The sequence below is a fragment of the Paramormyrops kingsleyae genome, chromosome 3, assembly GCF_048594095.1.
Source record: "Paramormyrops kingsleyae isolate MSU_618 chromosome 3, PKINGS_0.4, whole genome shotgun sequence".
Lineage (NCBI taxonomy): Eukaryota > Metazoa > Chordata > Actinopteri > Osteoglossiformes > Mormyridae > Paramormyrops > Paramormyrops kingsleyae.
In genome coordinates this window covers 22,154,044-22,168,478 of record NC_132799.1, presented here as the reverse complement: position 1 = coordinate 22,168,478, position 14,435 = coordinate 22,154,044, and the positions used below count along the sequence as shown (strand labels likewise).

At 40.0% G+C, this 14,435-nt stretch overlaps 1 protein-coding gene across 3 annotated transcripts in view; it reads left to right on the top strand.

Annotated features, from left to right (window-relative positions):
• Positions 1–14,435, top strand: part of LOC111860125 (protein kinase C theta type-like) — a 31,451-nt gene that overhangs the window by 15,329 nt on the left and 1,687 nt on the right. For 2 of the 3 annotated variants that reach the window (XM_023843490.2, XM_072709856.1), the window contains 11 exons: positions 304–433; positions 857–966; positions 2,764–2,893; positions 3,071–3,273; positions 3,432–3,605; positions 5,283–5,374; positions 5,490–5,552; positions 7,208–7,346; positions 7,460–7,648; positions 13,545–13,673; positions 13,949–14,435. The exon at positions 13,949–14,435 is cut by the window's right edge and continues 1,687 nt beyond it. In XM_023843490.2, the coding sequence (XP_023699258.1) occupies positions 304–433; positions 857–966; positions 2,764–2,893; positions 3,071–3,273; positions 3,432–3,605; positions 5,283–5,374; positions 5,490–5,552; positions 7,208–7,346; positions 7,460–7,648; positions 13,545–13,673; positions 13,949–14,107 (1,518 nt within the window). In that variant the 3' untranslated portion in view covers positions 14,108–14,435. The remainder of the gene's footprint in view (positions 1–303; positions 434–856; positions 967–2,763; positions 2,894–3,070; positions 3,274–3,431; positions 3,606–5,282; positions 5,375–5,489; positions 5,553–7,207; positions 7,347–7,459; positions 7,649–13,544; positions 13,674–13,948) is intronic. The other variant, XM_023843491.2, reaches the window with a different exon arrangement.

The window sequence follows — 14,435 nt, the reverse complement described above, 5'->3', positions numbered from 1 at the left end:
TGGGATAGCCAGTCCTCAATGTTGTAGCTCTCCAACCCACAAATCTTATTGGCTATTGTATCTAGAAGGCAGAAAGATGAAACCATTTTCTGGTGGTTCTACCTCTGAAACCACATCACTTGTATACCACTGAAGTACTATGTACTTCATTGCAGAACTGTTGGATATTTCATATGATGAAGTCAGTTTTATCAGTTTTAATGCAAAATTGGCATTGGCTGTCCCTTGTGGGTAATTATCAATATAAAAATGGTATTTTGAACATGTGTAGCAGTCAAGATGACTTATGCAACTATCCTACAGATACACAAGGAGAGATTTAAGATCGACATGCCACACCGGTTTAAGGTCTACAACTACAAGAGCCCCACATTCTGTGAGCACTGCGGCACCCTGCTGTGGGGGCTGACCAGGCAGGGCCTCAAGTGTGAAGGTAAGAGCTGGTCACATGCTGTCAGCTCACATCAAGCTGTTGTGGGGGCTGATCAGGCAGGGCCTCAAGTGTGAAAGTAAGAGCTGGTCACATGCTGTCAGCTCACATCAAGCTGTTGTGGTGGCTAATCAAGCAGGGCCTGAAGTTTGAAGGTAAGAACTGGTTACATGATGTCAGCTAACATCAAGCTGTTATTTGTAAATTAATACAGAACTGTAATGCAAAATTATTCAGCACTCATACTGTATATATTACTAACCTCAAAACCAGATATTTTTCACAGACTCTCATTTCACAGCATATTTCATATTTCACAGCATATTTCAAAGAGCTTTGGCTGGAATTTTAATACCCAGTTATGTCTAACAGGATCAAGTCAAATGTAGGTGTCCTCTGTCATTGATGCATTTTCTGTCCATACAGAATGCTGTATGAATGTTCATCACAAGTGCCAGATGAAAGTAGCCAACTTGTGTGGTGTAAATCAGAAGTTGATGGCAGAGGCCCTGGCTATGATTGAGAGCACACAGCAGGTTGGTTTATTTAGTACCGGTGAAGATTGAGGGCACACAGCAGGTTGGGTTTAGTTAGCACCAGTCAGGACTGAGAGCACATAGCAGGTTGGTTTTAGTTGGTACCAATGAGGACTGAGAGCACGCAGCAGGTCAGGTTTACTTAGGGCACTTTTCCACTGCACCAGGTACCATACATATAGTACAGTACTTTCGGTACTTTCCATGACTTCCAGTAGTGTACCAGTACCAAAAGTTCCAGTACCTAAATTGCCAAACCAACTTCAGTACTTTGGGGTGGAACTTGCAAATGTTTTTTTTTTGGATTGGTTATGAAAATAGCCTGCATCTGAAACGATACAACTGTCATCTTGAAACACAGAAAACAATCCATCCATCCATTTTCTGAAACCGCTGAATCCCAACTGGGGTTGCGGGGGGGACCGGAGCCTATCCCGGGAACAATGGATGCAGACAGGAACCAACCCTGGGCAATCGCCAACACACTGCAGAAAACAAACAAAGTAAAAAAAAATAAAAGTAATAATAATGGATGCATGGAGAAATGAAGAGGTCCAAGCTTTAATTGCAATCTGTGTTCAGAAGAACAGATACAACAAGATGAGGATGGCATAACAAGAAATAAAAGTTTTTTGTATAATAAACTAGGGCAGCATGGTATACTGATGTTTTACACATATACTAGATAACCTTGAAAAGGAATAATGTCAGGGATCCGGGCAAACTTGGTACGCGGGCGTTGTGTCATGCAGGCAAGGAACAGAGGTGGTTGACCCACTTGCGGCTCACGGGACAGAAAGGGTTTATTAATGAAAACAGAAAACACTGGGAAAACTACAAAAAGGACCATGAGGGATCAAAAGCAAAAGGGGATAAACAAAGACTAATTACAAATGGGTCCAAGTAAACAGAACAACCAGGTAACCAGCTACAAACCACTGGAGAACTGAACAGAGGCAGGGACTTAAATACTAAGGGGTAACGAGACTAACACAGGACAGGTGAGGCTAATTAACAAGGGTTAGGAAACAGGCTACAGATGAAACTAATAATTAATCAGAAACTCAACAGGGAAACTAGGAACTGACAAAGAAATAAGGAAAACAGAATCTAACATGGGGGAATAAGAAAGACAGGTAACACACAATGCACAAAGTAAGAAACCAAAAAGGAAAACCACAAAATCACAGGAACTAGGAGAAATTGATTAAACCAATGAAACACTAGGGAACAAAAATAGAGGAGGCAGGATTCAAACACATAACAGAGGGACTAACAGGTAGCCACATGCTCAGCTCGTTGAGCCACGCGGCTGATGGAAATCAGTGGAAACACTACAGACTGACAACAAGGGAAGACAGGAAGGACTGGGACTGACCCTGACAAATAATCCTTACAATTGCAAAGCTTGTTCAGTTTTTTTCAATGACGGAGTAAAAATGTTATAGTGAAACTTAAAAGCCTGGGCAATAATGTCCATGTAATTGCATATGCATAACAGTTCAATAATATACTACAGCCAAATTGAATAGAAAATACCCCACCTTACATTGTAATGTCATTCGCCACCGGTATCAGTTTCTATGACAGTGGAACACCAACATCTTAAAGTACTGTACTTTTGGTACTAGTACGATATCCGGTGCAATGGAAAAGCACCCTTAGTACCAATGAGAACAAACAGCAGGTTGGTTTTACTTTGTACCAGTGAGGACTGAGAGCACGCAGCAAGTCAATTTTATTCTTCACCAATATTCTAATCACCAGGACTGACAGTACTTTTTTTTGTATATAAAGCAGGCTAGAACTTCCCGTAGTAATGAAATCATTGGTCGAGAGGGTCCAGTTAGCATCGACCAGCCTGGCGTGATCCAAGAGCCATCTGGATGTATCTCAAGCACACCTTCGGTCACCCCAGAGTGTAAAGGTATCAGAGTCACACCAAAAGCATTTCTGGTGTCATCTGAAGTGAAGCACATCAATAGTGTGCAAATGAGGAAACTGGCATGCACATTGTCAGTGGGCATGAAAGTAAATCAGGAAAGCCACTGAAGCTGGGGACAGTGATGTGGCCAAGAATATGTATGCTGGTTTCCTCCTACAGATCTGCTCAGCCCATTGTGGAAAATCACCACAGACAAGAAGCAGCTGCCTCTTCACAGTCTGCCTGCCAAGATAACCATTGACAATTTCATCCTTCACAAACTGCTGGGAAAGGGCAGCTTTGGCAAGGTCTTCTTCAGACCACTGATGTTAGCACAAATATATTTGCAGTCATTTTCAAACCCCTACAAGATCATTTACAAGGTCATTTTCAGAGTTTGAATTTGACTGAAAATAAAGAATAATATTAATTTTAAACAAAGATTTGAAATTTTAACAAACAGCACATCTATTTCGATAACAAGAAACATCTTCTGCCATTTGTTAAAAAATATCTGTGACTTGAGTTTTTACTTTTACAGGTGTTTCTAGCTGAACTGAAGTCCGGCAATCAGTTTTTTGCAGTGAAGGCTTTGAAAAAGGATGTGGTCCTCATGGATGATGATGTGGAATGTACCATGGTGGAGAGGAGGGTCCTGTCTCTGGCTTGGGAACACCCTTACCTCACACACCTCTATTGCACATTCCAGACTAAGGTGACCACCCATGTAGACTGTGAGAAAACATCCCTCCTGAATTACCCAATGACAGAGATGGAAGGATCATCCATCTCTCTTTATAGACAACATTGTCTGAGGGTTCTGAAAGACAGATTGATGTAGAGAAATGAACGTCTAGCTAAATACACCAAAAAATTCTCATCAGACATCATACTTCACTTTTCTACATGCACTTTCAGTTGCGGATGAGGGGATGTGACGTATATATCGTCATCAGGGGCTGGCTGTGGATGACTGTGGTTGGTGTGCGTGTAGCCCAGCTTTTTATGTCTAGCAGAAACCTTGTGCTTCTGCTTTTGCATAAGCTTCATTCACACCTAGGAGAGAACATCTGCCCTCTGCTGGTCTGGAGGAATATCATTGCAGGACGCATGCGCCGACCGCAACCATACTCACCCACAGTATAAACACTAGCTACTAGGCATGTAATGATGAATCGCAAATCAATTAGAAATAGATGTAAATGTATGACGATTTAAACCGGCTGATGTGGAAAATGAATCGCTACTTTAGGAATACTTCACAATACTTTAACAGAAAAACTGGTGTAATATTACATTTGATTTCATGATGTCAGTTCGACATCAGATGTCACTGTGTATTCACGTCGACGCTGGACGACAGTTTTTGGTTTTTACCGAATGCGAGATGGCGAGCAAATTTGAAATTGAGGACATGCTACTGGGCGGCATGGTGGCATAGTGGTTAGAAGGTCTTGCTTTCAGTCCCGGGTCCTTTCTGTGTGGAGTTTGCACGCTTTTGCCGGGGGCTCCGGTTTCCTCCCACAGTCCAAAAACGTGGAGGATAGGTTGACTGGTGAGTGTAAATTGGCCCTGTAGTTGTGTGTGTGTGCACCCTGTGGTGTGTAGATGACTGCCTGGGGTTGGTTCCCGTCTGTGCCCATTGTTCTCGTGATAGTCTCCGGTCCCCCCACAACCCCAGTTGGGATTAAGTGGTTTCAGAAAATGGATGGATGGATAGACACACCGCCCGATCTTAAATCGTCGGTGTGGCAGCATTTTAGCTATGCGGTAATCACAAACGAAAACAGGGAGAAAAACAAAAACTGCGTGCAAACATTGTAAAAGACTGATAACATACACAAATAGCACAATGAGCATGCTTCAGCATGTCCACCAGCACCACAGTGAGCTGAGAGAAAATTATTAAAAGGGCAAACCATGCTAAAAAGCTGCACACGCAAGCCTTAGTTTATTTATTTGAAGATTTGTTTTATTTGCTTATTTTGATTTGGGATTTTTTAATACAGTGTTTTATTCAATTTCAGTTGCACTGTTTAGAAGAGGACACATTTTGCACAGTTTAGAAATTTAAATAAAGGAACATTTTTGAATAATTTGTCTGCAGCTCATTCTGCTAAAAATCATGATAAAATTATATCGTGAATAATGTGGTGTGAGTTGAGTGTATCGTTACATCCCTACTAGCTACCGTGTGGACGACTGTCCCCAGACCGGAATCGCATGAAAGTGCACGCGGAAAACGTAAAGTATGAACTAGGCTTAAGAGTACATTTATGTCTACTTATATCCAGTTGTCTTGAGGCTAAGGATATACTGTACTACATAGTCAATCTTTCATTTTGATAGACTTGAGTTTTAAGATGAGTAACTATGCTTTTGCTTTCAACAGGAAAATCTCTTCTTTGTGATGGAGTACTTGAATGGTGGTGATCTTATGTTCCATATACAGAACTGTCAGAAATTCAGCCTACAGAGAGCAACGTAAGTATAGCTTGTAACCTATGGTTTTGCCTTTGTTGCACATGCTGCAAAGTAATTTATCCACTCAAATTATCTCTCTTTCCATTATGCCATCATCTAACTTTGGTCAACTCAGGTTCTATGCATCTGAAATCATCTGTGGCCTCCAGTTCCTTCACTCTAAAGGAATCATATACAGGTAAATACAAAGGAGGAGTCTTTCAGAGAATTGCAGAATTGCTAGGCAAACTTCGCCAACCATTACTCAAATACTGTTTGATTACTCCCGCCTCCACCTCACTCCAACCACACACAGAGAAACATATTGTCAGATTGATCCCTGCACTGTCTGGTCCTGTCCGTTGCATCCCTACAATGGCCAGCTGGTGTCACAGGCTGACATATCATTCTGTGTTTCCCTAGTTGTTTCCTTGTTAGCACCCTTCATTGGTTTTACTGTGTTCCACTGTTCCCCAGGCTGCTTTGTGGCTGTATGGAGCATGCAGTTAAGAACCATGCATTTCCTACTTTTGTAGGCTAGAGGTTAGCCAGTGGCCAGCCTCAACTATGTTGGACATTTTTTGTTTTGCTTACCCTTCTTAATTATGTATTTTGTATCTATTGGTTTTCAGTATGGATCCTTGTTTTGTTGTTTTGTTATCCCTGAGTATAAACAGTTTGTTGAAATGATCTTTGACCCTTGTTCCTAGTCTCACCTAGTGTTTGAGTCTGTAGTGATTAATTATTACCCTCACCTGATCCTTGTACTCCTGGTCCTTAGTTTGGTTGATTAGTTATAGTCTGTACCTGTCTCTTGTTGAAGCCCTTGTTATCTGTGTATTTAGGTGTATTTTGCATGTTCCTCATTGCATTGTGTTCTTGCATGTGTGGTCCCTGAAGCTGTGTCATGCCTGAGTTTCCCCCAAATGTTTTGGTGTTACTTTTTCCCTTGTGTTTAGTTTAGCTTTAGCTTGTGCTCCCTTTTGGTTTCTTGTCTTTCTGAGTTCTATTCACAATAAATTCCATTTGCGTTTGTAAGCCGCACTGTGCTTTCATTCCATCATGCCGCTCCATAACACATGTATGCAGTATGGATCAAAATACTTATTTCCATGCAAAATGAGATATTAATTGTTACCACAAAAAAATAAAACTAAAATGAAAAAAATTTGAATTAAATAGCTCAAATGTGGGAGCGTGTTTCTTGGGCAATTACAGCCAATGGTCATATATTTATTTTTAACAAAATAATCCCAACAATGGATCTCTGGCTTATAGGCAGTTCCATGAATTTATTTCCATACAAAATAAGACATTGTTGCTGCAAAAACTTAAAACAAACAAATAGTAGCTTTGAAATTAGGGCACACTGTGAAATCTTTGCAAAAAGTATGAATATATTCATTAAGAAAAACAAGAATTGAAAATTGACCCAAACATATATATCAATCACACAGTTGCTGTTGCTCAATATCATGTTCAGTCCAAAATATTTCCATACGGCAAAAGACGAATGTCTTATGGTGAACAGTCCTTGTTCCCTTGTTTATGTCACTCATTTTTGTTTTCTCACAAATTGAGCAGGGCAGATTTAACATAAGGCAAGAGTAGGTAGCTACTTGGGGCCCCAAAAACTGCAGAAGTACCTTAGGAAACTGAAAAATCACAACTAATTATATTGCTGATAAGTTACATTTAAAATAGCCAAGATTTATTTTTCAATTTTATAGACATTATTGAATATTTGACAATGCTGACTCATCCCTAGTAAATGCACTATTTAAATATGACGACTTTCATATATTCCTGCAACTAGCTGGATAGTATGTACTGTACTTGTACTTGTGATCTCAGAGACCTGAAGCTGGACAACGTGCTGCTGGATGTTGATGGACACATCAAGATTGCTGATTTTGGGATGTGTAAGGAGAACATTCAGGGAGATGTCAGGACGTCCACCTTCTGTGGGACTCCTGACTACATTGCTCCTGAGGTTCCAGCTCCTTCTTATAATTTGCTTTTATTATTATTATGACATGGCATTTTTTATTAGATGTGTGTTACATCTTAGTTGTGTGATGTAACTGTGCAGTTAATTCTGTGCAGATCCTATTGGGCCAGAAGTATGGAGCCTCTGTTGATTGGTGGTCTTTTGGAGTTCTGCTCTATGAGATGCTGATTGGCCAGTCTCCCTTTCATGGGCGTGATGAGGAAGAACTGTTTCAGTCCATCCGCACCGATGACCCCTTTTACCCCTGCTGGCTTCCCAAGAGTGCCCATGACATCCTAGTCAAGGTGTGCCCATATATCCCCTTTCTTTGTAAAGTAAAACACAATGTTACATATAAAACTAAATTACTTCATATTCTGAAGAGCATTTCCTAGCTAGAACGACACTTCATCACTGCAACTGCATATAATATAGATTATTAAATATGTATATTAATTTTTATATTTTTCCCTTTTCTGTGCTGTAAACCAAAGCACCATTAAACAATTTAAACCTCTACAGGATTACATATTGTCACGTGCGTGCAGGCAGGTGAGCGGGGAAGCAGGCGACGGGGTTTATTATGGGATCCGGGCAGACATCGAACATCAACCATGACAATACAATGACAGAACTGGGGAATACTGACTGAGACACGGACTAAATACTAAAGACAAGCTGAACTGAACAAGCAACAGGTGATCACAATCAGGAAGTAACACGAGGGGGGGGTCACGTGACGCTTTCATGAACCAAGACGCACGTTAGCCGAGCTCCGCCATGTAGCCCTTCTTTTACGATTGTTTCACTTCTTTTCGTATATTTGGGGAGTTTTTTTTGCTGGCCATCGATTTCTAGATGGCACACAGTCAGAAACTCGCTTATCCTTCACCAATATCCTCACCAATCAAGAAGAAAAATAAACCGGCAGACATGGAAGACAATATGGCGATCACCATAAAGCGCTTTAAGGACATTCTGAAAACCGAATTAGCAGCTATGCGCACCGAATTCGCCTCGCACATGACATTAATTCAAAATGTTTGCTCTAAAATTGACTTTTTAACGGGGGAACAACGAGAGCAGAAAAAAGTGATCAATGAACAAACTAGCCGTCTGGATGCTCTCGAGCAACAAGTGACCGATCTACAAGACCGCAGCAGACGCTGTAATCTCCGGCTCTTAGGATTACCTGAAGGGGCCGAGAAAGATGACCCGACCGGCTTTCTGAAACGATCATTGCCGGCCTGGATTCCATCACTTGCGGGTAAAGATATCGAGATCGAACGCGCGCATCGAGTTTACTCCAGAGCTTCAACGGATCATTCTAAACCACGAGTGTTTCTCTTTAAACTGCTACGCTACCACGACAGGAACCTGATTCTAAATGAAGCTAGATGCCACGCTCCGATAAAAGCAAGCGACGGCGCGATGCTGAGCTTCTTCCCCGATTTCTCTCCTACGACGGCAAAGAAGAGGAGCTCCTTCAGTGCAATACGGAAAGAATTGAAAGAGGCAGGTCTGCAGACCTTTCTTCAGTATCCAGCCACGCTGAAGATCATCCTGAAACACGGTGAAACTAAATTAATGCAATCTCCGGATGGAGCGCGTCAATTTCTAAACTCGCTTCCCGGCTCTCATCCTCCTAGTATGAATATGCGGCACTAAGATTTGGGGATACTGAGTGACTCGATTTCTGATTTGCTGATTTAGAAGTTCATGTGTCATTCATTTACTGGAAGTTTCTTCACGTATTACCCCACTTTGATACTCCTGTGAATTCGTAGTTAATCTGTTCTTTTAAAATAGGGCTTTTGGCGGTGTTCTACAGTGTTATACAGGCTGTCATGTTACTGTCACTGACTAAGACTAGGATGGGCGGCAGCCTGGGGTTTGTGTTTACCCCAGTCTATAAAAGTTCTATGGGGTGGGTTGTGTTTGTTTTGAAAGGGTTTTTCTGTGAGGGAGGGATGGGTTAATGGTAGACTTGAGATTTTTAATTTGCAGTGGTATTACCTTATCTCATTTGTTCAGTCCACATATTTGTTGGATAGTTATGACTGAAATTAATATACTAAGTTGCAACATCAATGGCTTAAATGGCCCCCACAAACGTACAGGTTTCTTAGAATTATTAAGACGAAAAAAGGTTGACATTGCTTTAATCCAGGAAGCCCATTTGCTGAAGGATGATGTGTGTAGATGCAATAATAAATACTACGAGGTGGTTTCTTTCGTGACGACTGACAGTAAAACTAAAGGTGTATAATTGTTAGAAGAAAATTAAATATTTCCATTTTAGACAGAACTGGTGATAAGGCTGGCAGAATAACTTGTATAAAGACTATGGTTGGGAGTAGGAAGATTGTATTTCTCTCAGTTTACGCACCATGTAGTCCAGATCCTACTTTTTTTTCTGAATTATCTTCCTATCTCACTGATCTAACTGACTTCGAGATAGTAATGGGAACAGATATGAATGCTGTAATGTCTAATGATCTTGATAGATCTAGTGTCAATGCTTCTTACTTCCAGACTGTTTCTACTGAGCAACTTAACCGATGCATAGCCTCTTTTTCTTTATTAGATGCATGGCGCTTATTCAACCCTTCCCAAAAATCATATACATTCTTCTCAGCTAGACATAAATCATATTCACGGATTGACTACATCTTTGTCTCCTCTTCCTTGGCTTCAATGTTACTTGAAGTCGACATCTTTCCCCTTTCTATTTCAGACCACAGCAGTAATTTTTTAAAGCTTTCAATTACTGAGCGTCCTTCACGAGCCCCCAGATGGCGCTTTAATACTAATTTATTAAAAGATGAATGTTTTTGTGATCAATTCAGAAGTAAACTACGTGAATTCATTGACGTCAATAAAGACTCGGTAGACGACCCACGGATACTGTGGGAGGCGACTAAAGGCTTCATAAAGAATTTGTCAATTTCATACGCTTCCTTTCGACAGAAAATTCACCACAAAAAAATTTCTGATATGGAATCCAATCTTCGATCATTAGAACAAGCAAATCAACACACTTTTTCTGATCGTATGGCAGTTAAAATTGAGACTCTTAGAAAAGAACTTAATTCGTTATATAGACGCAAGGCTGAATTTCTCATCCAAAGATCTAGACAATATTATTATTTTCAAGGTAGCAGACCTAGCCATTTACTGGCTCTAAGACTACGTAATAATGAGAAATTTGCTAATATTTCAGCGATAAAATCTCAAACCAGTGAAGTTCTGACTGACCAGAAGAGTATAAACGACACTTTTCGTTCCTTCTATCATGAACTATATACCCTCAACTCTAAATGTGAACCCACATCTTATACTTCTTTTTTATCTACTCTTAATCTTCCACATTTGTCAGAATCAGACTCTGAGTTCTTAGCTAGACCCTTATCTCTTACTGAATTAGAATCATCAATCCAAGTTATGAACAAAGGGAAATCTCCAGGCCTAGATGGCGTACCAGTTGAGTTCTACTTGACCTTTTGGTCCAATTTGGGGCCCCTTATGCTAGATACGATGCAATATTCAATTGCTCAAGGGTCTTTTCCACAAAATACGAACATGGCCATTATATCTCTTCTTTTAAAGAAAGATAAAGATTCTACTTTATCTTCCAGTTACCACCCTCTGTCTTTGATTGGTACAGATGTTAAAATTTATGCCAAAGTTTTAGCCTGCCGCCTAGAAGGCTTTATAACTAAGCTTGTCAATCAGGATCAAACAGGGTTTATCAAATCTCGCTCTGCTTCAGATAATCTACGGAGACTACTTCACATAATTTCTTCATCTGAACAATTGACTTCTCCCTCTGCTATACTCTCTTTAGATGCAATGAAAGCATTTGACCATTTAGAGTGGAACTATTTGTGGGCAGTGCTAGACCACCTAGGTTTTAGCCGTAATTTTATAAATATGATAAAAATTCTTTATGCTAATCCCTCAGCTACCATTCTTACTGGTCAGATAAGTTCACAATCATTTCCGATTGGAAGAGGCACCCGCCAGGGTTGTCCTCTCTCACCTTTACTTTTTGCTTTGTCTCTAGAACCTCTTGCTCAAGCTGTACGTCAATCCAAACTTATACTTCCTATATCGGTTAGGAATACTGTACATCACATATACTGTATCAGTTTCCCACGTTTTAAACTTGTTTAATCAGTTTGGTACCCTATCAGGGTACAGAATTAATTGGACAAAGTCATATCTGCTTCCATTAAATTTTTGTGTTGGGTCTGCGACTTTCTCGGGGGTTATTCCGGTGGTGCATTCCTTCAAATGCTTAGGTGTAGATATCTATCCATCTCTACAGGATATTGCCTCTAAAAATTTGAATAACAATCTGGCTAGAGTCACCTCAGATCTTGCAAATTGGATGCATCTTCCTACTTCCTTCCATGCAAGAATTTATGTTGTTAAAATGAACATCCTCCCTCGCGTTAATTTCTATTCCGCCATGATTCCTTTACCCCCACCAGTTGGCTATTGGAAAAAACTCAATTCAGCAATATCCCATTATATTTGGAATGGTAAACGCCCACGAATTAAACTATCTACTTTACAGCGTAGCAGATCAGATGGGGGCTGGTCCTTTCCTAATTTCAAGTTATATGCTGATTCCTTCACTCTCCATGCTCTATCAACCTGGTTTAAACCAAATGTGTCAACCTCATGGTGGGCTATTGAAGAATCTCTTGTTTCTCCTCATAATATAAAGTATGTGGTTTTTTCTGGTGTCTCACTTAGACAATGCAAACTTCGCTTTTCCCCTGTTCAATAATTATAATTTTCTATCAGGCAAATCCCCATTTTACTGTCCTCAATGGATCAAATGTAAAGTAAATTCCTTTGGTGACATCTATGATGATAAAGGCCTGAAATCATTTCAAGATATTAAGGCTCTTTTCAATCTACCAGGAACCTCCTTTTTTATGTATCTTCGCATTAGGTCAGCTCTTCGCGCATATGGAGTCCCCTGGGATGCACAATTGCCTATACATCCCTTGCGGAAGGTTATTCTTCCCACTGAGAACTCTGTTATTGCTACTTCGGATATCTACTCCTTTCTCTCCAAAAACTCATACAAACCATTATCAATAACAACTGTCTGGTCTAAGGATATCAGTGGTGACATACAAACTTTATTGTCTGATAAAATTTGGAAGACAATTATGTCATAGTCAAAAAACCCAAATCATCAGATGATTCACTGGAAATTACTACATAGATTCTATCTATCTCCTTTAAAACATTTTTATATGCATGTGTCACCTTCCCCAAAGTGTAATCTATGTCCGCAGAGGGCCCTCGGCACATATTTACATTTTTTTTGGGAGTGCTCTGCACTTTCTTGTTTCTGGTCTCAGCTTGCTCATGACATTTCACTCTTGTTAGAGAAAGATGTGGTGTTGACTCTGAATCTTTTTTTTTTAAATAACTTTTCTGGATTGGCTCTGTCACAGCAACAGAGAAATCTACTTTTAGCTGCTCTCACTGCTGCTAAGAAAATGTTGGTTAGTCGCTGGATTCCTCCTCATTTAATGTCTAGATGTGTATGGGGCTTATCCCTGCTCGACATTGTCGCTTTGGAATTATCTACAGCCCACATCCATGGAGCAAAGACAAAAACTTTAAAGACCTGGACTGCTACTTTTGATATTGTTAAATCTTTTGTTACCTCTTTCTGATGTACAGTTTACTTTGTATTGATGTATAGTTTTTTTACTTTTCTTGTGATTAAGTATTACATTCTGTACCATTCTCCACTGCAATATCCTGTATATCCTCTGTACTGAATAAGTCTACCGGGTGGGTGGGTTGGTGGGTGGGGGGTATGGTATTAGTCTAAAATAATGTACTGTATTCTCTACCATTCTGAAATGACAATAAAAATAATTGTTAACAAAAAAAAAGGAAGTAACACGAGGTAACGAGGGGGGCGTGGCACACACGAGGATCAGACGAGCCGGGCGTGACACATATATCAGAATCCAATCCCATCAGTCTACTTATGCATATAATAGGAAAAAGTAACACATACACCTTAAAAGTGCTATTGTCAACAACTAAACAAAGCCTGCAAACATGAAATGGCCCTTTAATAGAGTGGGAAAAATGTAAAAACTGATTCTGTACAACTGGTAGAGAGGCTGTAGCTTGACATAATGTTGGAACTGATTTCAGCTCTTTGTACGGGAGCCTGAGAAGAGATTAGGAGTAAAGGGGAACATCCGGCAGCACCGATTCTTCGCATCTGTGGACTGGAGTGCCTTAGAGAATCGGCAGATCAAACCTCCTTTCCAACCCACTGTAGTAAGGACCTTAACTTCTGATGGTGTCATCTTTTATCTCCTCTTTCTTTTCATTTTTATTTATGGAGGATGTTATATATCTGTCTTTTATCTTTTTATAAAACTGTTTTGTTTGTTTATTGTATTACTCTATCCCTCTTATGTCTTCACCATATGGAGTGGAAGGAAAGTGGCTTTAATTAAACTTTCTTAGCTATAAGAAGTTCACTATATACAATCATGACTTAATTTAAGTTTAAGGATTGAATCTGTTTTCTTCCCTGATCCCAATTACAGAAATCCCCTGGTGATTATAATAACTTTGACAAGGAGTTCATCAATGAGAAGCCTCGACTTTCGTGCGCTGATCGCACCCTCATTAATAGCGTGGATCAGACCGTGTTCTGCAACTTCTCCTTCATCAATCCTGGGATGGACTGCACCAAGACTGCCTAATTCGGTGACCCTTCATTCAGATGCTGGCTAGTCAACTCTTTTAAAAGCATGATTGAGAATAACACCAAGATAAATCAGCCTTAGACAAGATTCAGTGTGTGGATCTATAGTCAGTTCTGATATTCAGTAATACTAAGATCCACATGTGGATCTGTCATATAGCCATGATGACATGAAAAACCTCCTGTACAGTGGTAACACTTTAAGTTTAATTTTCAGTGATAAGTATTGATAAAATCTCAAGTTACATCTCTTTTGATATTTGACGATCTTCCAACTGGTCAGTGTAATTGGGATGAATATTTATGAAAGACCTTTTACTTAGTAT